Here is a 23,988-nt window from a genome sequence, read left to right on the forward strand (position 1 = left end):
CATTGGTTTATAATGTTTGCCTTGTGTATTTCTTCTAGATATCAAGGAAGACATTTAGACTTCATAAGACAATGTAATTGATTCTTCGATCACAAATATCTGAAAGAAATAAAATATACTTGTGTTACATACTTTGTGTGTTCATGTGTGTTATGTATGCTCAGTTGTGCATGTATATACTCATGTATACATGTAGAGATCAAAGGACAGCTGAAGGTGTCATTCTTCAAGCGCTATCCACTTTATTTTTTGAGCCGGAGTTTCCTACTGGTCTTGGACCCAACAATTTGGCTCCACTGTCTTGCCAGTAAGCTGCAGGAACCCATCTCTCCTAGGTTAGGAGTGAGAACCACTGTAGCCAGCTGCTGCTGCTGTTGCTGCTGCTTCCTTAGGCGAGGTCTCACTATGTGATCCTAGCTGGACTGGAACTCACTATGTAGACCATGCTGGTCTCAGAGATCCACCTGACTCCCTTCCCTGATTGCAGGATTCCAGATGTGTGCCTCCGGCCCTGCCTGTCCCCAGCGTATCCACACTGATTAGCAAGGCCTCATGCCTGCGTGGCAACACTTTACTCACCTTCATCGTCTCCTGGTCTTTATTGGTTTTTACTACAGAATTCTGTGTGAATAGTTCTTTTCATCCATCATTCAGAGAACATACGCAAATTCTTCTGCAATCTCTTGTTTCTAATGAAAAGTGTGTTGATACGCAAATAAATTTTTCCCTATAAATATCTTTCCCCCTCACTGCTCTCAGCATTTTTTTATCTTCCTGTTTTGTTTTTATTTTTGTCTTCTGTTTTCAAATACAAATATGGTGAGTCTTTGGTGGCTATCTTCAGATTTCCTCTTCAAGGCTCACTCCGTTTCTTCACTCTGTTTTTGTCTTTGCTCAGTTCTATGTATTTTCAGCATTGTTTTCAGGCACTTTTTCACGTGACACTTTTCTCTCCTTCTGAAATAATAATCACCTGAATGTTATAATTTCATAGGGCCCCAAGGCTTTATTCATTATGTTTCTTTCAGAGTAATTTTACTTTATGTTTTTATTTATGCTTATTCTCCTAAGTTTGAATACTATTTTTATTTTAAACAATGTGTATGTATGGCAGTGGGGCCTGTGCACATGAGTGCTGAGTAGGAGGAGGCCAGAAGAGGACATAGCTTCCCTCAAGTGAGAGCCACAGGCGGTTAGGAGTTGCCAGATGTGGGAGCTGGGAATTGCCTTTGGTCTTTTATAAGAGCAGTATGCGTTCTTCACCACTGAGCCATCTTGTCACTTGTTTTTAAGATCGGTTTTTTGCTTTACTAAATGAGCTGGATGTAGTGGCGCACACCTTGAATCCCAGCACTCAGTGGCAGAGCCAGTCAGATCTCTGTGAGTTCGAGCCCATGCTGGTCTACATAATGAGTTTGAGGACAGCCAAGATTACATAGCAAGAGACCCTGTCTCAAAAAAAAAAAAAAATACCCCTGTACCAAAGTTGGTTGCTCATTATTCTTGCTTTGAGTTCCCTGATACATTTTTCTTTTTCCTTTTGATTCTGTTATTTAACCCGTTAATTGAAATTTTAAATTCTGAGTATGATTTTCAATCCTGTAACCCCTTTTGTTTTTCTTCTTTTTCATTTAGGTGTTCTATTCCTTTGATAATACTTTTTATTTGTTCCAAGGATATTTAGTAAAAAGTATTTTTATAATGGTATATGTAAATTCTTTGTTAGATAATTCTACTGTCTCTCTCCGCTTGGTGTTTGTGTCTGATGATTATCATCTTTTCAATTCAAGTTGAGATTTTCTTTGCTCTTGGTACAGGGAGTGGTTTTCAATTGAAATCTAGATGAGAAGTTTTCATTTTACTAGGCTTCAACAGTGAGTTAGCCAGGGAGTGGGAATCTTTGTCTCAGGACTGCCGATTGGTGGCAGAAGCCCAGAGTTTTTTAGATAGGGACTCACTCTCTGTTCTTTAGTGGATTAGCTCTGTACTCCAATCTCAGGCAAGCTTTATTTGTTAAAACTCAAACAAAATATCACTACACGTAGTCAACTATCAATTGAGAGCAGGTATAATAACAGAAGAAGGTCTGAGAGGCACAATGTTGCTGTCAATGAAGACTGAGCAAATGTTTGGGGTAACTCTTAAAAAGACAGAGAAGCCGGGAAAACAATTTCTCTAGAGCCTCCAAAAAAGAATATGATCTCATCAACTTGTTTTTAGTTCAATGACACAACATCCTCTAACAGAGAATTTTAAGATAATCAAATCGCATTCTTTAAGCCATGTGGTTTTTATAGCTGCCACAAAGCTAATAGAGAATTAGAACAGAATTTACATAAAAAATAGTCAAGTCCGACCTTTGTCTGAAGATAATCATTTTCTTTCAGTATGAACAATCAAGTAGAGAGAATGACTGCTGCGATATGAGTGTGCCCCCAAAGTTCACCTGCTGGGAATCTAATTCAGAGATGTCTATGTTCATGTTGTCTGCAAGTGAACGTTGGGGGAGAGAGCAGCGTTGGATGGCATCGTGGGAATAGGACCCCCACTTCAGAGTACTGTGTTTATAAGAAAATGCATCTGAGCTGCTCTCATGCTTCTTTCCATATCTGGTCACGTGATGCTTTCCGTCACTCAGTGGATGGCCAGAAGGCCCTCACCAAATGTAGCTTCTTGGCTTTCAAGCCTTTGGAACTGTAAGGAACACATTTCTTGTCTTTATAAATTACTTAATTTGTAGTGATTTTTTTGGGCTGTGTGTGTTCATAAATGTTCATGGATATGAGTGTGCATGTTCATGAGCACATATGTACATACATGTGTGTACAAGTTAGGGGATAACCTCCAGTGTCGTTCCTCCTCAAACACTGTCCACCTTGGTTTTTTTGTTGTTGTTGTTGTTGTTTTTTTTTTTTTTTTTTTTTTTTTTTTTTTTTTTTTTTGGTTTTTTGAGACAGGGTTTCTCTGCAGCTTTAGAGCCTGTCCTGGAGCTAGCTCTTGTAGACCAGGCTGGTCTCGAACTCACAGAGATCCGCCTGCCTCTGCCTCCCGAGTGCTGGGATTAAAGGCGTGCACCACCACCGCCCAGCTCCACCTTGTGTTTTGAGACAGAGTTTCTCACTAGGCCTGGGACTTACCCACTAGGCCAGACTGTCTGACCAGTGAATCCCAGGAATTCACCTGTCTCTATCTATGCAGTGCTGGGGGATCCAACTACTGCACCCCACTTTTTACATGGGTCCTGGGGATTGAACTCAAGTCTGCTTGCTTACACAGAAAGCTCTTTACCAACTGAGCCATCTTTCCAGTTCCTTAAGCTCTAGTTTTCTGATAATTTCTAATTTTCAGAAAATGGACTAACATGCATGCATGTTACCTCAAGGTTAGTATTGCTTATCCTCTGAAAACAATGTGTCTTTTGATGGATAAGAGTTCCACAATGAGTTAAATGCATGCATTGCACTTTCTTTGTGCATGAAAGATTCAAGATATGACTATTGAAGGGGTTGGAAATGGAAAGAAGACAGAAATTATAAGATATAATTTAAAAAATCTTTAAAATACATGAACCACCTACTACTGTGTGGGTCTTTTGTAAGTGAGTTTTATTTCTATTTACAGATAGTGAAACTAGCTCCCTAATGGATATAGAAAATGTAATTCTGGCTAAAGTTCACGAAGATGAAGAAGACAATTCAGAGCTCATATTAAAATCTGAGAAGCTTCAACAAGACTTATTTTTCATGGAAAGGGTTTTAATGGAAAACGTATTTCAGCAGAAGCTTGCAGCCTACCGCCAACTCCCTGTTTTAAAAGGTACCTTTTAAAAGTAATCACAATCACACAAACTCAAATAATTTTTAAAAATTAATTGTCCTAAAACATATTTCTAAATGTAATTTCCACTCTAATTATCACTTATTAACAAATGCATTTATGTAATTTTAGCCACTTATTAACTACCTATCATGCAAGTGGGTAGCCCCAAAGTCCAGACTAGGGATTCCACAGAAGGGTTGTCCCTCAAATTTAAAACTTCAAAAACATCTTTGTCCTTATTCTCTCCTTGTTCCTGCATCAAATTAAGCACTTGGTTTTTTTTTTTTTTTTATATATAGTGTTTTTCATGTTTGGTTTTCCTTTGCAGTGCCATTAAGTCTCAGGTTTCAACTGTTTTTGTTCTGCTTCCTAATATTAGCAACAGGGACATCCGTCCCATTCTCACCACCACAAATCCCCTACAGTATGTTCACAGAATATTTGATTTTAGCTATTTGCAAATTTATTTTCAGTTTTCTACTTTCTGGGGCCGGAACCCAGGTCCCTGTACAGCTTCTGCCTCTGAGCTATACTTCCAGTCCACTGAGTAGGTTTTTTTTTTTTTTTTTTTTTTTTTTTTTCTGGAGATGAATTCAGCCTTTCAGCACATGAATGAAGTGAAATTTATAAAAGTTGTGTAGTGAGTCATTTGATTCCAAGTTTAATTCTCTCCACTATCTTGCCCTATCATGTGGATTTATTCTAAACCCTTATGGCCGTTGAATGCTCTAAATGTTCAGAGCCTTCCCATTGCTTCGGGTCAGCTGCATGTCAGAGTCTACTGTTCCAGATATCTATGGTCTGGCCAGAGATGGTCATTGTATTGTACGCAGGTGCTTTGAAATTCAGAGACCACCGAAATGCATCTGGGCATCCATTCCTTTCAATACAATGACTTTTCCTCTTCTTTTCCTACTTTTCATGAACTCATCTTGATCCTCAAATCAAAGTTAGTCTCCTATGTGATTATATATATCAACAATTAGAATACAAAAATGATATGTGTGGCATATCTCTGCCCCACAATCCTGGGTTATGAGCATGTGTGACCATGCTCAGCTTTTTTCTTGTGCTCCAGAAATCCCCACTTGGGTCCTGATGTTTGCAGAACCAGCACTCTTACTAAGCCATCTCCCCAGACTTGAGCTGTATACTTCCTAAGGTAAAGTTGTTGGCCCCTTCCTAAGGAAAAAAAAAAAAAAAAGCACAAAGCTTGCTTTACATTTTCAAGGCAGCGGCATTTTGATGTGCTACTCTGGCCCGTTCTCCGAGGGACCAGAAAGTCTGCTCTCAGAATGCTTCAGTCGATCTGACTTTCCCTTCAGGTGCCCCATCCCTCTGGCTGCGTGTCCCAGCAGATCCGGCGGTGCTGTAAGTACCAGTGACGGGGAACCTATCCGGATTCTTTGGTATAGAGAGCAATGCTACCTCTGTTTGATTTAACTTTAGAACGTGAACCTGGAGAGTTGGAAGAAATTCAGGAAAAAGAAATTCTCCAGGAAACAGAGGAGGAGAGTAAGGAGGACGAGGAGGAAACGGAAATGGAAATGGAAATGGAAATGGATCTGGAACTGGAACTAGAGATAGCCACAGAGCAGTCAACAATACCAGCCAACCTGGAGCGGCTCTGGTCTTTCGCCTGTGACTTAACTAAAGGCCTTAATGTGAGCAGCCTGGCCTGGAATAAAGCAAATCCAGTAAGTCCCCGAATGCTCTAACAATTCCAGCCTAGTGTTTAAAGGACAGTCTTTTGTAAGTGTGTGTGTGTGTGTGTGTGTGTGTGTGTGTGTGTGTGGCTAGCTGGCCAGTGAATCTCCAAATGATTGTACTGTCTCCACCTCTGGAATTACAACGTGAGTCATTGCATCTGTCCTGGGATGGGGGGGTCTGGGCCCTGAATTCAGGTCATCATCGTGTGCGGCAGACACTTCCACTCACTGAACCATCTTGCTGGTCCTCACTGGCAAATTCTAGAATGAAGGGTTGTTGCTTGTTTCTTTGTTTTTATTCAGCCATGGGCAAAGGATTTAACCTGGCTGTAACACCTATTTTTAAAATGTCTCTGAATGAAGTTTCTGTTTAAAAAAGGAGAAAATGCAAATAGTTATTTTTCTCCTTACATATAAAAACATTACCATCTTTATCTTATTTTTTTTTTTTTTTTTTTGAGACAGGGTTTCTCTGTAGCTTTGGATCCTGTCCTGGAACTAGCTCTTGTAGACCAGGCTGGTCTCGAACTCACAGAGATCCGCCTGCCTCTGCCTGCCTAGTTCTGGGACTAAAGGTGTGAGCCACTACTCATCAGCTTACCATCTTTATTTTAAGAGTGTGCTTGGCTCACGGTACCCTCCAAGTCCATGTCAGATGATGTGACATATACTAGAAAATAGTGTGTGGTTGACTTATTTTAACCTGTACCGAAATTCATATACCTACATTTTTCATCTCCTCAAGCAGTCATATTTGGAAGGGTGTGACCATGCCAATGTGTAAAAATGGGATTACTCAGCAACACTGTTACTAATACTGTTAAAATCAGGCAGCACTTCATGTTTGCCAGGAACTGTTTAAAGTTTTTTAAAAAAATATTTTATATTTATTCTTTAAAATTATGTGTATATGTGTTTGTGTGTGTGAACGTGTTCACTTGAATGCAGTGCCCTAAGAAGCCAAAGGCAAACCGATCCCCTGGAGCTGGAGTTACAGGTGTTTGTGAGCACAATGTGGGTGCTGGGGTCTGTACTCAGTCCTCTGGAAGAGCACTCCATGCTCCTAAGTGCCCATCTCTAGCCTCGTGCTAACTTACCTGTTGGAGTAAGATCCTCCACTATGTTGATAGGGAGCTAGAGGTACAGAGACAATAATTTCTCTAACCTCACCCAAACAGGAAAGGAAGCAGCCAGAATTCAGATGCAGATAGCTGGCAGAGTTTCCAAAACAGTCTTGAGGCAGACAAGCTAGATTTTCAACCTGTGGGTCGCCACCCCCAAAGACCATCAGAAAGCACATATTTGCATTACATTTCTTAACAATAGCAAACTTCCAGTTATGAAGTAGCAACAAAAATATATTTTGTGGTTGGAGTCACCATAGCATGAGGAACTGTACTAGAGGGTCACCGTATTAGGAAGGGAGAGAGAACCACTGAGCTAGGGACTGGTTTCTTTGTTTTTAAAGGCAGATGTTTACAGAGTAACAAGTCTGACGTTCTCCCAGGTTTTAGAAAATGCTTCTGAAGATATTCTTCAACTAGTAATTTCAAATATAACTTCAAGAGTGAATGTATCTATAGTTGGTTGTTTTCTTACTCTTTTGGCTCTTTGCTCTTTTGTTCTTTGAGGGGCCCACCACTGAGCTCCCAAATAAACCACACACAGAAGCTTATTCTTACTTATGAATGTCTGGCCTTAGCTTGCCTTGTTTCTAGCCAGCTTTCCTAAACTTAAATTGTTCCATCTCCCTTTTGCCTCTGGGCTTTTTTCCTTTTTTTACTTCTGTAATCTGACTTTCACGCTTACTCGGTGGCTGGCTGGGTGGCTGGGTGGCTGGCTCCTTCTTTTCTCGCTCCTTGATCTTCCCTTGCTTTCCAATCCCTCTTTTTCTCCTATTTATTCTCTTTGTCTGCCAGCCCCGCCTATCCTTTCTCCTGCCTTGCTATTGGCCATTTAGCTCTTTATTAGACCAAGTAGGTATTTTAGACAAGCACAGTAACAAAGTTTCTCAGAGTTAAACAAATGTAACATATAAGAATGCGACACATTTCTGCATCATTAAACAAATGTTCCACAACATAAACAAATATAACACATCTTAAAATAATATTCCACAACATATATCTTTGGAGTAAATACTTAGTGTAGTTTGAACTCAGAGCATTGTACATACTAAGCAAGCATCCTACCGCTGAGCTGCAGTCCTAGCCCCACATCCCCAGCACTAGCCCTCTATTTTACCAGTATTTTTAAATAGTTCATGAGTAGGTATCTTTATACATTTGTTACTATTTCCTGCCATCCCTTTAAGTGTCTTTTTTTCTGGTTTTCAGGACCTTTTGGCTGTTGGCTATGGGAACTTTGGATTTAAAGAGCAAAAAAGAGGAATGGCTTGCTGCTGGTCAATAAAGAACCCCATGGTAACCCAAACAGGAATAAGAATATTTTTATCTCATTAAATATTGACAGGGTTTTGTACATTGTAGGCCTGTGTATAGTAATTCAGCAAAGTCCAGACTATTTTATCAGTCAGGACTTTCCATTTTCTTGTGTGTGTTCACATGTATAAGAGCCCAGGTGTGCATGCACTTGTGTGTATGTGTGTATGTGTGTGTGTGTAGGTTAGAGCACACAGCCCTAGAGATTGTTACCTCAGTCCGATCCACCGTCTGTTTGTGACTCAGAGGTTCTCACTGACTTGGAACTCATCTAGTAGATGAGACAGGCTGGCCAGCTAGCCTGCCATTCCCTCGTCTCTGCTGGAATTAAAAGCACATGCCTCCAGAACCCAGTTTCTCCATGGCTTCTGGAATTGGAATTCAGGCTTGAAAAGGCAAGGACTTTCCCAACAGAGCCACCTCCCTGGTCCTCATTGTTCCTTAAAGCTTAAATCCATAATAAGCCAAATTTGGTTTTATTTTACATGGGGTGAAGGGAAATCATTTATGGCTCCACACAATACATTCCCAGCATCTTATATTTACTGTGTTATCACAACTAAGTAGAAAGGAGTATGTACCTGAAGACCCTTGCAAAACAAAATATGTAATCAAGGGGGTCAGTAATAGGAACAGAACCCTCCACTGAGCTCTTAGAAAAAGAACTAGTAATCTGAGAAATAATCATGTTTTCTCAGAAAAATCTATTAAATCTCAGAGGCAAGCCAGTGGGCAATCCTATCAGTCAATCTAGATATCTAGCGACCCAGATTTCTAGCATAATAGCATAATATGATATAACAGTATGAATTTTATAAGGAGAAAAAAATGACAGTGACAATAGGCTTTTAACTAAATAGCCCTGCTCCATCTGTTGCTGTATAACTTGCATTTAATTTAACTCAGAAGTAAAATGTGAAGCTGCAAACGTGGAGGGTAAAAGAGCATCTGCCGTGATTAAAGCCGTGGTCCATCAGGCTGCTGGGTTAACACACAGAGGAATAAGCTGTCGTAATATGGGAGGATAGGCAGAATCGTCATCAGGAGCTTGTCTCCTTTCCACATAGGGATTAGACAGAGGAAAGGATTTAGTTCAGCCATGACAGAGTTGTAAAAAGAAGTAGCTTAGAGAGTTTGGGAAGATTTTTCTTCTATGTGCTTTGTAGAAATCATGAAACAATCCAGGTTTCTAAAGCAAACAGCAGAAGATGCATGATCTGTTTGTAGCTCATTGTGTGTTTCTGTTGGGAGTGAACTATGTGCTGGTCACACTTATCCTTGATGGAGGAGTTACCAAAATGGGACAACTTATGCAGAAGTCCATAATGCATTCATAAAGCCATTGAGGACTAAGGCTTTATAGTAAGTTAAGGAAATAAGTGTTTGAAGATTTGTTTTTATGTTTGGTAGAAGCTATGGACAGGAGTAACTGATGGCAGACTAAGTTCTCACACTCCCAACCTCAGCCGCCATCACACGCTACCTTACTGTGCTCAGTAAAAATGCCCCAATTGTAAAGAGACCATTTCCCCCCACAGTGGCCAGAGCGCATTTATCAGAGTTCATATGGAGTTACATCTGTGGACTTTTCCATCAGCTCACCTAACCTGCTAGCAGTTGGCTACCACAATGGCACGATTGCAATTTATAACGTGCAGAACAGCAATAACACTCCAGTTCTGGACAGCAGGTGAGAGTCCCCCAGCCAGGTGAGCAAACGCTGGAGTTATACGAGTGGATGTTTTTACTTTGTGTGAATATCCTGTTCTTTCTGAGACTAAGATACCATTGTTTTCACAATGCCTAATGCTTCCTCCTGTTGTCTCCAGCTGGAGTCCATCACCCTCACTGCTTCCTCCCTCCTCTTCTCTGTCTGCCTTACCAACACACTTATCTTGGCTTAGCGGTTTATGGATATTCTTAAACAACTGCTTTGATATTATCTCCTCTAAGAAACTTCATTCTCTTCTTGTGCGTACCGCACACGCCTCAATCTTCAGGCTTGTCATGCTGCACAAGCTGTTGCTGAGGAGACGGACGGGTGGACCTCTCTGAGCTCCTGTGTCATCTCAGTGAGAGCGGGGTGGGGAGGCGGGGAGGCGGGGAGGCGCTTCCCTCTGTGCTCTCATCATGTGGTGAAATACTTAGCATGTGCCAGCAGTGCATGTTTGAGAAGGAATGAACGCGTTAATGGGTAAGAAGAAGAATGCAGGCAGGTTAAAAAAAAAAGAGAGATAGTTTTAAACGAGTTAGGTGGCTGTTGTTTTGTTTTTGTTTTTGCTTTGTTTTGTTTTCTTTAGACCAAATTTCAGAGTGGCTAAGATGTGGTACATTATTTGTAGCAGCGTCAGAATAAGCTTAGCTGAGACTAGCTATAGTCATTAAGGCAGAGGTTCTTACTACTGCAATTATTTGCATAGGTTTGCCAGCATGGACCCTGCTGCTTGTTTCTAGGAAAAGGGCCCATATTTGTTTAACCAAATCTTCAAAGCTATCTTTTACTGTAAGTTCAAAGCTATTTATTGTATTGGAAAGTTTATATAAAATAGCCAAGGAAATAAATAATAGAAATAGCTCTCTATTCATCAGCTAGAAAAGTTCAGTCATCTGAGAGGTAATTTCAATTCTTTAAAAAAGTGAAATCTCAGAAGCAAACCAGTAGGTAACCCTAAAAGTATAGAGAGAAGAATGAAATATGTAGCAGGGATTGTCTATTTGAATAACAGTCCAAAGACCAATTGATTTGAATAATGGAAAAGAAACTATAAAAATGAAGTTACTTATTCAACATGTCTAAAGAGTGAATGTATAAAGCAAAAAATATAGATCCCAAGAAGAAAATGTTTTCTTTTATGTTTCTTTTTATTTTTTTAAAAGGCAATACAGTTATAGGTCAGTAAAACTTTCCTTTTGAAAGACATAAGAAACACCATGTAAAATATTAAAGTAAAGTGATTAACTGTTTAGAAGTTTGGTTCTTGAGTACACAAATAAGGAATAACTAAATAAATAAATTTAAAAAAAATAAAATAAGAGGAGCCAATGAGATGGCTCTGCAGTTAAAGACATTTTTCACTGAACAGGATGACCTGAGATGGATTTCATCCCTGGGACTCCTGTCATGGAAGAGAGAGTGGACTCTAGCACTATTGTCTGACCCCTGCACATGTGCCCTGGGCTACATGCAACACCCCAGCCCCACCCCAGCCCCACAGGATGAATACAAATGCTAAATAATTGAAATATTGGTTTGAACAACAAATGAGTCGTTACATGAGTAGAAGAACGATCATTTGAGGGGTTGTTCTTATCACAAGGTCTTCCAACTTATTTAAATGATTTGTATTTTGCTTGTTTTAGCGAGTCATCTCAGAAACATCTGGGCCCTGTTTGGCAACTGCAGTGGATAGAACAAGACAGAGGAACCACGGGGGATGACAAGAGAGAAATCTTGGTGTCGATATCAGCTGACGGAAGGATCTCCAAGTGGATTATTCGAAAAGGACTGGATTGTCATGGTAAAAACCAGAGGAGAGCCCATTTTCTCAGATGCCGAACTAAAGGTTCCAGATGAGAAGCCTTTCTGTGTGAAAGGTGACAGAGTTTGGCTTGGTCGGTGGTGGAAACCCTGGAGCTGGTCATTGCTGTCTGAGCATCCAGATTTGTTTTGTCCCAATTTTTATCAAACCATATGCATACAGTTGATTTTCAAAAGAGACAGACGTGATGCTAAGTGTGCTTTCTCATGCAGTTAAATAGCAAACTGTGCATGTATTCATATCCATGTATATGTATACACATACAAACATATGCGCGCGCACATTTCTTTCCACACAGATTTGATGCGGCTGAGGCGAACTGCGGCTACGAACAGCAAAAAGGGAGCTGAGAAGGAGAAGAAGGGCGAGGCTCTGATCTCTCGACAGGCTCCCGGGATGTGCTTCGCTTTCCACCCCAAGGTAAGATTGTTTCAACCTACTTTCTACCATTCCCTGTTATAGTTTCCAAATACTGAGGTGTGGTTTGTGAATTGTACACACACACACACACACACGCACACGCGCACGCGCGCGCTTGCACACACACACACACACACACACACACACACACACACACACACACCAGTATAGATATGGCTGACCATGTGAGGCCGAGTGGGAGAGTAGAGCTGTGGCAGAACTGATTCTCTTTACAGCCACCTGCCTAATACGCAAGCCTCTGTTCGCCCTCCTGGCCACTCGGCTACGCTCTCGTACTCACGTAATTAACTCTAGAATACGCTGCTCTACATTTTAAGGTGAGTTAGCTCTCAGGATGGGGATTATGAAGACCCCTTGAGTTCAGATTTCCCAAGACCTTGATGACATCGGAGCAGTTAATGAGATTCGGCTCTTCTAGAGGAACTTGGGAATCAGAAGACTCAAACACTAGGGCAGACCTCTAAGAAAACGAGTCCCGTATGTTTATCGTCTTTTTACTAATACTACCACCTGCCTCATTCGAATGAAACCTTGTGGGCCAGAGAGATGGCTCCGGAGGTAAAAGCGCTTACGCTGCCCCCCCCCCCCCCGTTTAAAAAAAACTGTATACAATAGCATGCGTCTGTAAACCCAACACTCCTGCAGTAAAATGGGAAGTAGAATCAGCCAGAAACTCATGGGCCAGCTGGCTTGGAGCACAATGTATAGCAGAAGCAAAGGTGACCTTTCCTCTGACTTCCACACAAGATTTTGATGTAATTTATGTTAATACCATTTTCTATTTTCTGTGTAATTGGTTTCCACTTTGATCTTAGTATTTTCCCTTCTTCTGTTTCTATTGGTTTTAAGTGCCTCTTGCCTTACTGACTTTTAATAATGTAAATAATTGATTTGTGACTGTCCTTTTTTGCCATATACAGATGTTAAAATTAACAATTTTTTTTCTGGTTTTTTAAGACAGGCTTTCTCTGTGTAGCCATGGAGCCTGTCTTGGAACTCTCTCTCTGTAAACCAGGCTGGTCTTGAACTCACAGAGATCCTTCTGCCTCTGCCTCCCAAGTGCTGGAATTAAAGGTTTGCTCCACTACTGCCCTACTTAAATGAACATTTTCAATGATCATAAAATAAACTTTGTTTTGACATTTTCATATATATATTTCCCTCGTATCCGTCCCTACTGCACCTCTGTACCCTTTTTCTTTCTTTGGCCTGCTTCTCTCCAAATCATCATGCTTCTATTTTCCTGTCGTGGGTATGTGCACATTTCTATAATGTGGGAGGAGAGGTGGAGACAGAGTCTCAGGTAGCTCAGGCTGGTCCTCATCAACTTCTTACAGGTTTTATAGGGTTGTTTTTTTTTTTTTTTAACATGTTTTCTGTTACCTGATAGTCCTTTTTGGATTTCACTGGAAACTGTTGTATTGTCTCCTTTTTTAATCTCCATTTTTGACTTCTCTGTCTTTCTTTTGGTTAATTTTATAGGGTATTTGTCAATATCATTTTTCAAAGAACCAACCCTTTGAGTGACATTGTTCCCCCAACTTCTTCCTAAGCATCTTTGTTTCCCATACGTAGGAAGGCTGCTGAGTTTTCTGTTAACTTTCTAGAGTGCCACTTCCTGAAAGTGTGTGTAAGATCTAAGTGATTCCAGTAATGTCTTTATAGTCTTTACAGATGATACATATAGAATTATATCATCTGTGAATAAGGATGCTTTGACGTCTTCATATCCAATTTGTATCACTTTTATTTCTGTTTCTTGTCTTGTTACCCAAGCTAAGAAAGTGTGGGCACCCTTGCTTGTTCCTGATTTGGGTGGAAATGCTTTCTGTTTTTCCACACATAGTAATATATATATATATATATATATATATATATATATATATATATATATATTAACCTTTAATTTTAATGAAAATTGTCTCCTTAAGGCCCTCCCTTTGCAGCCACATAGCTTTCTATTACCAAAGAGTTCCATTGGTCCTCTTAGGACAGTTTATAGGAAGCATAACTATGGGCTTGAATTGCATTGAAGTCTTTCTCTTTTTTTTCTTTTTTCTTTTGATTTTATTGTGCTCTACATTTTTCTCTGCTCCCCTCACTGCCTCTCCCTTCCCATTCAACCTTCTCCCACAGTCCCCATGCTCCCAATTTACTTAGGAGATCTTGTCTTTTTCTACTTCCCATGTAGGTTAGATCTTTGTAAGTCTCTCTTATTGTCCTCATTGTTGTCTGGGTTCTCTGGGATTGTGGTTTGTAGGCTGGTTTTCTTTGCTTTATGTTTAAAAACCACCTATGAGTGAGTACATGTGATAATTGTCTTTCTGTGTCTGGGTTACCTCACTCAAAATAGTGTTTTCAAGCTTTATCCATTTTCCTGAAAAATTCAAGATGTTTTTATTTTTTTCTGCTGTGTAGTACTCCATTGTGTAAATGAACCACATTTTCCTTATCTATTCTTTGCTTGGCGGCATTTAGGTTGTTTCCAGTTCTGGCTATGAGCATAGTTGAGCACATGGCCTTGTGAGCATCCTTTGGACATACACCCAAAAGTGGTATTACTGGGTCTTGAGGAAGGTTTCCTAGTTTTCTGAGAAATCGCCACACTGACATCCAAAGGGGTTGTGCCAGCTTCCATTCCCACCAGCAATGCAGAAGTGTTCCCTTTTCCCCTCAACCTCTCCAGCATAAGTTGTCATCAGTGTTTTTGATATTGGCCATTCTTATAGGTGTAAGATAGAATCTCAGAGTTGTTTTGATTTGCATTTCTCTGATGACTAAGGATGTTGAGCATTTCCTTAAGTGTCTTTCAGCCATTTTAGATTCCTCTGTTGAGACTTCTCTGCTTAGGTCTGTACTCCATTTTTTATTGGATTATTTGTTCTTTTGATTACCAATTTCTTGAGCTCTTTGTGTATTTTGGACATCAGACCTCTGTCTGATGTGAGGTTGGTGAAGATCTTTTCATGACAGATGTACCTTCTATTCTTATTCTCTTTGGGGTTTTCATCATCAAGTTGCTGGATTTTGTCTAAAACCCTTTCTATATGAATAGAAATAATAATGTTTCTGTTCTTAAGTTCATTCGTGTGATATATTTCACTTTTGAATGAATGGCTTTGTTGAACCATATCTATATCTCTGAAATGAAGCCAACTTGATCATAATAAATGATCTTTTTGATGTGTTTAGTTCAGTTTGCAGATATCCTACTAAGAGTTTTGTGTAGTGGTATTTTGTTTATGTTTTAACAAATAAAGCTTGCCTGAAGATCAGAGTGCAGAGCTAAACCACTAGAGGCATGGAATGGTGGCGGGCACCTTTAATCCCAGGACTTGGGAGACAGAGGCAGACGAATCTCTGTTACTTTAAGGCCACTCTGGGCTATACAAGATTGAATCTGTCTAAAAGAAACAGAGCTCATACAGATGTGATCCCAGCACTTGGGATCCCAATGCCTTTAATCCCAGCACTAGTGAGGTAGAGGCAGAAGTAATATGGCTGGGTGAGATTGGAATATAAGGCAGAAAGAGACAGAAACTCAGTGTAGTCTGAGGTTTGGTGGAGATAGACAGAGTCTGGAGATGCAGTCTAAGACAGGATCTGGTCTGGGCATTGGTAGAGATAAAAGAACTCTAGTGGCTGCTCTCTCTGCTTCTCTAATCTTCAGCATTAACCCTTATATCTGAATCTGGCTTTTTATTATTAAGACCAACTAGAAATAATGCTACAATTTTGTATCTATGTTTATCAGGAAAACTGGTTTGTAATTTTCTTTTTCTGTTGTGTCTTCTGCTTTTGGTATCAAGGTAATACTGGCTTCATAAACTTTTTTGACTCATTATATCTTTTCCTGTTTTACCAACTAGTGCAAGAAGTATTGGCTCTACTTATTGAAAAGTGTGGTAGAATTCAGCAGTGAATCAATCTGAATCTGGTCTTTTTATAGTTGAGAGATTTGTTTTTCACTACTGCTTCAGTTTTGTTACTTGTTATAGATTCATCTAAATTGTTAGTCTCATCTTGGTTGATTATATGTATATAGAAATCTATTTATTTCTTCAGATATTCCAATTTAGTGAAAGGTCTTTTAAGGTCTGCCGTGTTGGTTCTTCAAATTTCGCTGGTACAGGTTGTCTCCGTTTTCAAATCTGTTTTTACTAATTAGCATCTTCTGATTCTTTTTTTTTTTTTTTTTTTTTTTTTTTTTTTTTTGGTTTTTCGAGACAGGGTTTCTCTGCAGCTTTTTTTTTTAGAGCCTGTCCTGGACCTAGCTCTTGTAGACCAGGCTGGCCTCGAACTCACAGAGATCCGCTTGCCTCTGCCTCCCGAGTGCTGGGATTAAAGGCGTGCGCCACCACCGCCCGGCTCTTCTGATTCTTTTTATTGTGGATGTTACTTTTCTCATTGTTGTGATGAAAATACCTGAAAAAAGGGCAACTCAAAGAATGAAGGGATTCAGTTCATCACGGTGGGGAAGTCAGTGCAGTGTGGCATCCAGAAACAGAGAGGGACTGAAAGCTAGTTAACATTCACGTAACATCCTCGTTTTCCTTTATTCCAGGCCCTCAACCCATGGGATGCTGCACATAGTTTTTGTTGGGGCTCCTTCCTAAGTTAATGTAATTTAGACCACTCTTCAAAGACACTTTAAACGATAACTTTGATGGTTTATTATTTAATTTTTCTCATCACCATGACCCAACACCTCACATAAACACCTTAAGTGCAGACAGACAATTCTGCTCACGGTTTCATGGTAGGAAAGACATGACATCATCCAGACTAGTCGAAGTTCCTGTCATGGCGGAGGGGTATGCAACAGCTTGTTTACATCTCAGTGGATCACGAAAACAGAGCTCTTTGGCCTGACATGGGTGTGTGATTACACCTCAGAGCCCAACTCCCCATGACTTACTCCTTCATCAAGTCTCACTGTCATAAAGCTTCCACAAGTACCCAAACCAGCCAGGGAGCCAAGTGCTCCACTCTATGAACCTTTGGAGGGAATTTCATATTCATAACAGCTGCTTATAGTACTTGTGTTGTTCTACAGTTACGTACTTTAGGTCCTGAGAAACATCAACATGTTTTCCCTGGCCTTTACGGTTTCTGCTGGGAAGTGTGATGTTACTATGACCTGTTGTCATTTCCATGTACTTGGTATTTTTCTCTTGCAGTTTTGAAATGTCTTGTGAAAAGATTGCTTACTGGTCATGTCTGTTTAGGGCTTTAAATACCTCTTGTAATTGGATGCCCATTTTCCATCTTAGGAAACTTACTGTCTTTGAAGAAACTTTTTTTTTTTTATGTGTTTGGTGTTTTTGGTTTGTTCATACAAACCCTTTATGCCTTCTAGAGCCTATTGCATATGGTACAAAATATCTTGTATGTGGCTTTTCTTTTCATCTTATAGCAACTATTTTGCAAAGACATGTTCTCTTACCTTATAAGCTAACATTTTTGTACTTTTACAAAATTCCCCTACTGGCCAGGCGGTGGTGGCGCACGCCTTTAATCCCAGCACTCGGGAGGCAGAGGCAGGTGGATCTCTGTAAGTTCGAGACCAGCCTGGTCTACAAGAGCTAGTTCCAGGACAGGCTCCAAAGCCACAGAGAAACCCTGTCTCGAAAAAACAAAAAACAAAAAACAAAAAAACAAAATTCCCCTACTTTGAGGTGGTCATTGTAAAATCATAAAAGAAGGACAAAAATTTTATATCTGAGATAGTATTTCTTTTGGTTATTGAATGGGTTTACTACATGTTAAACTGGCTGATCTATATTTAATGTCTGACATACCTTGTGTTTTAGGACACAAATATATATCTGGCTGGCACAGAAGAAGGCCTTATTCACAAGTGTTCCTGTTCATACAATGAGCAATACCTAGAGACATATAGAGGACACAAGGTCAGCTTAATTCTTGTAGATTTGGAAACTGTATCTGCTGGTATTTTTGAAAGGCGCATATGATGTGTTTAACAGATGCAATAAGTTTACAACTGCGGGTTAGTTGCCCCTTGACTAAGTGGCTGTGCTGATCCCAAAGAAACATTGTTTCTTGCTCATATTGATCCTGTTTCTTTATGATCATACATCCAAACTTCTTCGTTTTTCATTACATTATCTGATGTCTTTTCAGAAAGCTGCAATACCTGTTAATAGTTACTCTCCATTTTCTCAAGTGTATTTTTATATAGAATAATTAAAGAAAGATCAAGTTCATAGCCTTGCTTTCAGCTAAAGCAGTTCCTATGTAGTGCTCAGTGGTGTGTGTAGCTTCCAAAACTCTTAATTAACTTCTAACTTATTGGCCAAGTTTAAAATATAAGATTTAAGTATTCTTTTCCTATGCACGACGTTTTTGCATTCCCAGGGTCCAGTGTATAAAGTCATGTGGAGCCCATTCTGTCCCGATGTCTTCCTGAGCTGCTCCGCAGACTGGGGTGTCATGATCTGGCATCAGGAGACTCTCAAGCCATATTTGAGTTTTTACCCAACTACTCACGTTGTTTATGATGTCGCCTGGTCTCCAAAATCCGCTTTTATTTTTGCTGCTGCCAATGAGAGCAGAGTAGAAATTTGGGACCTTCAAATCAGCACGTGAGTACTGAGCGGTCATGTTCTGAGTGAGGTCTCCAGCAACACAAACCGTTCAAATCAGCACGTGAGTACTGAGCGGTCATGTTCTGAGTGATGTCTCCAGCAACACAGACCGTTCAAATCAAAACATCCCTCTTGTAGCTTTGTCACCAGGTAGAGCATGCTGTGGCTCAAACAGTGCCAGTCACAACTCAGCTGTGATAGTATAGGATGATTTCCTCTTGAATGAATAACATACATAATAGAGTGGCTATTTAAATGTTCCATCCCTTGATTTTCATTTTCCTGGTAAAAGTGTAGTTTCCAGGGCAATGCTTCTCTGGAAACGGAAGAATGAAGCTGCCAGCTGCCTTTCCTTTACACAGGTCAGTTATTTTCATGACCAAGACTAAGAACCAGGCCTGTTGAAGGTAGTCTTATGCTTCAGCAGTTTGTGTAGAACCAAATATTCTTCCACGAAGAGGTAATCATGGTGGCCTGTGCTGGGGCCTTGCCTGCTATACACTAAGGCATTTCATAGGCAGGACCGTACTGCACTTCACAGTCTTCCCTCAATTGGATGAAGCATACTATACTGTGGAAGGAAGGGAGTTTTGTTTAAATTCTAATTGGAATGTTAGTCACAACTGAGAGCTGAGACACACACACACAGAGTCAGAGAGAAAGAGAAAGAGACATAGAGACAGACAGACACAGAGATAAAGAAAACAAACCTTTGAGTGATGGCAGACGAGTGAGTGTTCAACCAAAAAAACCATATGGTCCATAGTATAACTAAGTTGACACATGAATAACTAGCACAAAAACTTGTTTATCTGTTCACATTTAAGTTAGGTGTAGTGGTATTTTGTTTGTAATCTAACAAGTAAAGCTTGCCTGAAAATGAGAGTGCAGAGCTAAGCCACTAGTTAACCATAGAGGCCAGGGAATGGCACACATTCAATCCCAGCACTCAGGAGACAGAGGCAGAAGGAGCTCTGTGAGTTCAGGGTCACCCTGGGATACACAAAATTGATCCAGTCTAAAAGAGAAACAGAGCCAGGCAGTGGTGGCTCACACCTTTAATCCCAGTACTGGGGAGTCCCATGCATTTAATCCCAGCACTAGGGGGGTGGAGTCAGGAAGGGATATGACTGAGCAGACAGGAGCTCAGTGCAGTCTGAGGTTTGGTGGAGACAGATGCAGTCTGAGGAGACAGTCTGAGGTTTCCTAGAGACAGGATCGCCCCTTTCAGCACTGGCAGAATTAAAATCTCTCGTGGCTGGCTACTCCGCTTCTCCAGTCTTCAGCATTAACCTTTATATCTGATTCTGGGTTTTTATTTCTTAAGACCAATTAAAATTTGTGCTACAGCTATGAATTAAATTTTCCTGGTTGTAATTTGCTTGTTTAAGGGATGAAGTTTTTGATTAGGAACAAACGTTATTCTGAATTTGAAAACACTTTTAGAAGATTTTTGGTTTGTCACATGTTTTTTAAAAATCAAACTTCCCTCAGTTTGAATCTTTTTCTTTAATATAAAATATTTAGCTTTAATAAACAGAAGAAAGGGAACTTACAAAACCAAGGTTCCAGCAATACAGGAGTGCAGGGAATAAAAGGGACAGAGGCAAGTGCACCTGGATGTTTTATCTGTTTTTTGTGTCCCCAGGGGGACACACCCTAAACGGAATATGATTGGCTGATGTTCCCCATCATTAATGGTTCTTTTTTTTTCTCATTTTTTTATTAAAAATTTCCATCTCCTCCCCTCCCCTCCACCCACACCCCCACTTCCTCCCTCTCCAGGCCAAAGAGCCATCAGGGCTCCCCACTCCATGCCAAGTACAAGGTCCTCCCAACTCCCCCCAGGTCCAGGAAGGTGAGCAACCAAGCCAACAAGGCCCACACAGAGCCCGTCCACGCAGCAGAATCCAATCCCATCGCCATTGTCCTCGGCCCCCCAGCCAGCCTCTACCATCGGCCACACCCAGAGAGTCCGGCCTGGTCGCATGTTCCATCAGTCCCACTCCAACTGGTCTTGGTGATCGCCCACTAGCTCTGTCCCACCGTCTCCATGGGTGAACGCCCCCCTCACGGTCCCGACCATCTTTCTCATGTTCTCCCTCCTTCTGCTCCTCATCAGGACCTTGGGAGCTCAGTCCGGTGCTCCAATGTGGGGCTCCGTCATTTTCTCCATCCATCGCCAGGTGAAGGCTCCATGGTGATATGCAAGAAATTCATCAGTATGGCTATAGGAACTGGCCTTTTCCGGCTCCCTCTCCTCAGCTGCCCAAGGAACTGGCTGGGGGCATCTCCCTGGATACCTGGGAACCCCTCTAGAGTCAAGTCTCCTGAAAACCCTTAGATGGCTCCCTTAATTAAGATACAGGCTTCCCTGCTCCCATATCCACCCTTCTTATATCACAAGCATCCCATTCCCCCGAGCTCTCCCCATGCTCCCCTTCACGCTTTTCTCTCCCTATCTCCCCTTGCCCCTGTCCCGCCCCACCCCAAGTTCCCAATTTTTGCCTGGCAATCTTGTTTACTTCCAGTATCCAGGAGGATAACTATATATTGTTCTTTGGGTTCACCTTCTTATTATCTTCTCAAGGATCACGAATTATAGGCTCAATGTCCTTTAATTATGGCTAGAAACCGAATATGAGTGAGTACATCCCATGTTCATCTTTTTGGGTCTGGGTTACCTCACTCAGAATAGTGTTTTCTATTTCCATCCATTTGCATGCAAAATTCAAGATGTCATTGTTTTTTATCGCTGAGTAGTATTCTAATATGTATATATTCCACAGTTTCTTCATCCATTCTTCCACTGAAGGGCATCTAGGTTGTTTCCAGGTTCTGGCTATTACAAATAATGCTGCTATGAACATAGTTGAACAGATGCTTTTGTAGTATGATTGGGCATCTCTTGGGTAAATTCCCAAGAGTGGAATTGCTGGGTCCTGGGGTAGGTTAATCCAGAATTTCCTGAGAAACCGCCACACTGCTTTCCAAGGTGGTTGCACAAGTGTGCATTCCCACCAGCGATGGATGAGTGTACCCCTTACCCCACAACCTCTCCAGCAAAGGTTATCATTGGTGTTTTTGATTTTAGCCAATCTGACAGGTGTAAGATGGTATCTCAAAGTTGTTGTTATTTGCATTTCCCTGATAGCTAAGGAGGTTGAGCATGACCTTAAGTGTCTTTTAGTCATTTGAACTTCTGTTGAGAATTCTCTGTTCAGATCAGAGCCCCATTTTTTAAATGGGTTAATTAGCATTTTAAAGTCTAGTCTCTTGAGTTCCTTATATATTTTAGAGATCAGACCTTTGTCAGTTGCAGGGTTGGTGAAGATCTTTTCCCAGTCAGTAGGCTGCCTTTTTGTCTTAGTGACAATGTCCTTTGCTTTACAGAAGCTGCTCAGCTTTAGGAGGTCCCATTTATTCAATGTCGCCCTTAATGTCTGTGCTGCTGGGGTTATACATAGGAAACGGTCTCCTGTGCCCATTTGTTGTAGAGTATGTCCCACTTTCTCCTCTATCAAGCTCAGTGTGTTCAGATTAATATTGAGGTCTTTAATCCATTTGGACTTGAGTTTTGTGCATGCTGATAGATATGGATCTACTTTCATTCTTCTACAGGTTGACATCAGGTTATGCCAGCACCATTTGTTGAAGATGCCCTCTTTCTTCCATTGTGTACTTTTGGCTCCTTTATCAAAAATCAGGTGTTCATAGGTTTGTGGGTTAAGATCCAGGTCTTCTATTCGATTCTATTGGTCGACTTCTCTGTTTTTGTGCCAGTACCAAGCTGTTTTCAATACTGTAACTCTGTAATAGAGTTTGAAGTCAGGGATGGTAATGCCTCCAGAAGTACCTTTATTGTATAAGATTGTTTTGGCTATCCTGGGTTTCTTGTTTTTCCATATAAAGTTGATTATTGTCCTCTCAAGATCCGTGAAGAATTTTGTTAGGACCTTGATGGGGATTGCACTGAATCTATAGATTGCTTTTGGCAGATTTGCCATTTTTACTATGTTGATCCTCCCAATCCACGAGCAAGGGAGATCCTTCCATTTTCTGGTATCCTCTTCAATCTCTTTCTTCAAAGACTTAAAGTTCTTGTCAAATAAATCCTTCACTTCCTTGGTTAGAGTTACCCCAAGATATTTTATGCTATTTGTGGCTATCGTGAAAGGTGATACTTCTCTGATTTCCCTCTCTGCTTCCTTATCCTTTGTGTATAGGAGAGCAACTGATTTTTTGGAGTTGTTCTTGTATCCTGCCACTTTACTGAAGGCGTTTATCAGCTGTAGGAGTTCTTTGGTGGAGTTTTTGGGGTCGCTTATGTACACTATTATATCATCTGCAAATAACGAAAGTTTAACTTCTTCCTTTCCAATTTGAATCCCCTTGATCCCCTTATGTTGTCTTATTGCTATTGCTAGAACTTCAAGCACTATATTGAAAGAGAGTGGACAGCCTTGTCATGTTCCTGAATTTAGTGGGATGGCCTTGAGTTTCTCTCCATTTAATTTGATGTTAGCTGTCGGCTTGCTGTAAATAGCCTTTATTATATTTAGGAATGACTCTTGTATCCCTAATCTCTCCAAGACCTTTATCATAAAGAGGTGCTGAATTTTGTCAAATGCTTTTTCAACATCTAATGAGATGATCATATGCTTTTTTTCTTTCAGTTTATTTATATGATGTATTACATTGATAGATTTTCATATGTTGAACCAGCCCTGCATCTCTGGGATGAAGCCTACTTGATCGTAGTGGATAATTTTTCTAATATGTTCTTGGATTCGGTTTGCCAGTATTTTATTGAGAATTTTTGCATCGATGTTCACGAGTGAGATTGGCCTGTAATTCTCTTTCTTGGTTGAGTCTTTGTGTGGTTTAGGTATCAGGGTAACTGAAGCTTCATAAAAGGAATTTGGCAATGACTGTTCTGTTCCTATATTATGAAATACCTTAAGGAGTATAGGTATTAGGTCTTCTTGGAAGTTCTGGTCGAATTCCGCATTGAAACCATCTGGTCCTGGGCTCTTTTTGGTAGGGAGGTTTTTGATAACAGTTTCTAATTCTTCGGGACTAACAGGACTATTTAGATCGTTCACCTGGTCCTGGTTTAACTTTGGTATATGATACTTATCTAAAAAAAAATGTCCATTTCTTTTACATTTTCCAATTTTGTGGCATACAGGCTTTTGTAGTAAGATCTAATGATTCTCTGAATTTCCTCTGTGTCTGTGGTTATGTCCCCCTTTTCATTTCTGATCTTATTAATTTGCGTGTTCTCTCTCTGCCGTTTGATTAGTTTGGATAGGGGTTTGTCAATCTTGTTGATTTTCTCCAAGAACCAGCTTTTTGTTTCATTGATTCTTTGGATTGTTTTCTGTGTTTCCATTTTGTTGATTTCTGCCCTCAGTTTGATTATTTCCAG

The 23,988-nt window shown here is 40.5% G+C and overlaps 1 protein-coding gene across 3 annotated transcripts in view; it reads left to right on the forward strand.

The window, feature by feature from the left end:
* Dnai4 (dynein axonemal intermediate chain 4) overlaps positions 1–23,988 on the forward strand; it is a 77,314-nt gene that overhangs the window by 44,279 nt on the left and 9,047 nt on the right. For 2 of the 3 annotated variants that reach the window (XM_038335457.1, XM_038335458.1), the window contains 8 exons: positions 3,622–3,816; positions 5,269–5,516; positions 7,865–7,951; positions 9,508–9,659; positions 11,330–11,487; positions 11,807–11,928; positions 17,763–17,861; positions 18,328–18,554. In XM_038335457.1, the coding sequence (XP_038191385.1) occupies positions 3,622–3,816; positions 5,269–5,516; positions 7,865–7,951; positions 9,508–9,659; positions 11,330–11,487; positions 11,807–11,928; positions 17,763–17,861; positions 18,328–18,554 (1,288 nt within the window). Of the gene's footprint in view, positions 1–3,621; positions 3,817–5,268; positions 5,517–7,864; positions 7,952–9,507; positions 9,660–11,329; positions 11,488–11,806; positions 11,929–12,164; positions 12,259–17,762; positions 17,862–18,327; positions 18,555–23,988 lie in introns of those variants that run through there. The other variant, XM_038335459.1, reaches the window with a different exon arrangement.

Source organism: Arvicola amphibius, chromosome 6, assembly GCF_903992535.2.
Source record: "Arvicola amphibius chromosome 6, mArvAmp1.2, whole genome shotgun sequence".
NCBI classification, from domain to species: Eukaryota; Metazoa; Chordata; class Mammalia; order Rodentia; family Cricetidae; genus Arvicola; species Arvicola amphibius.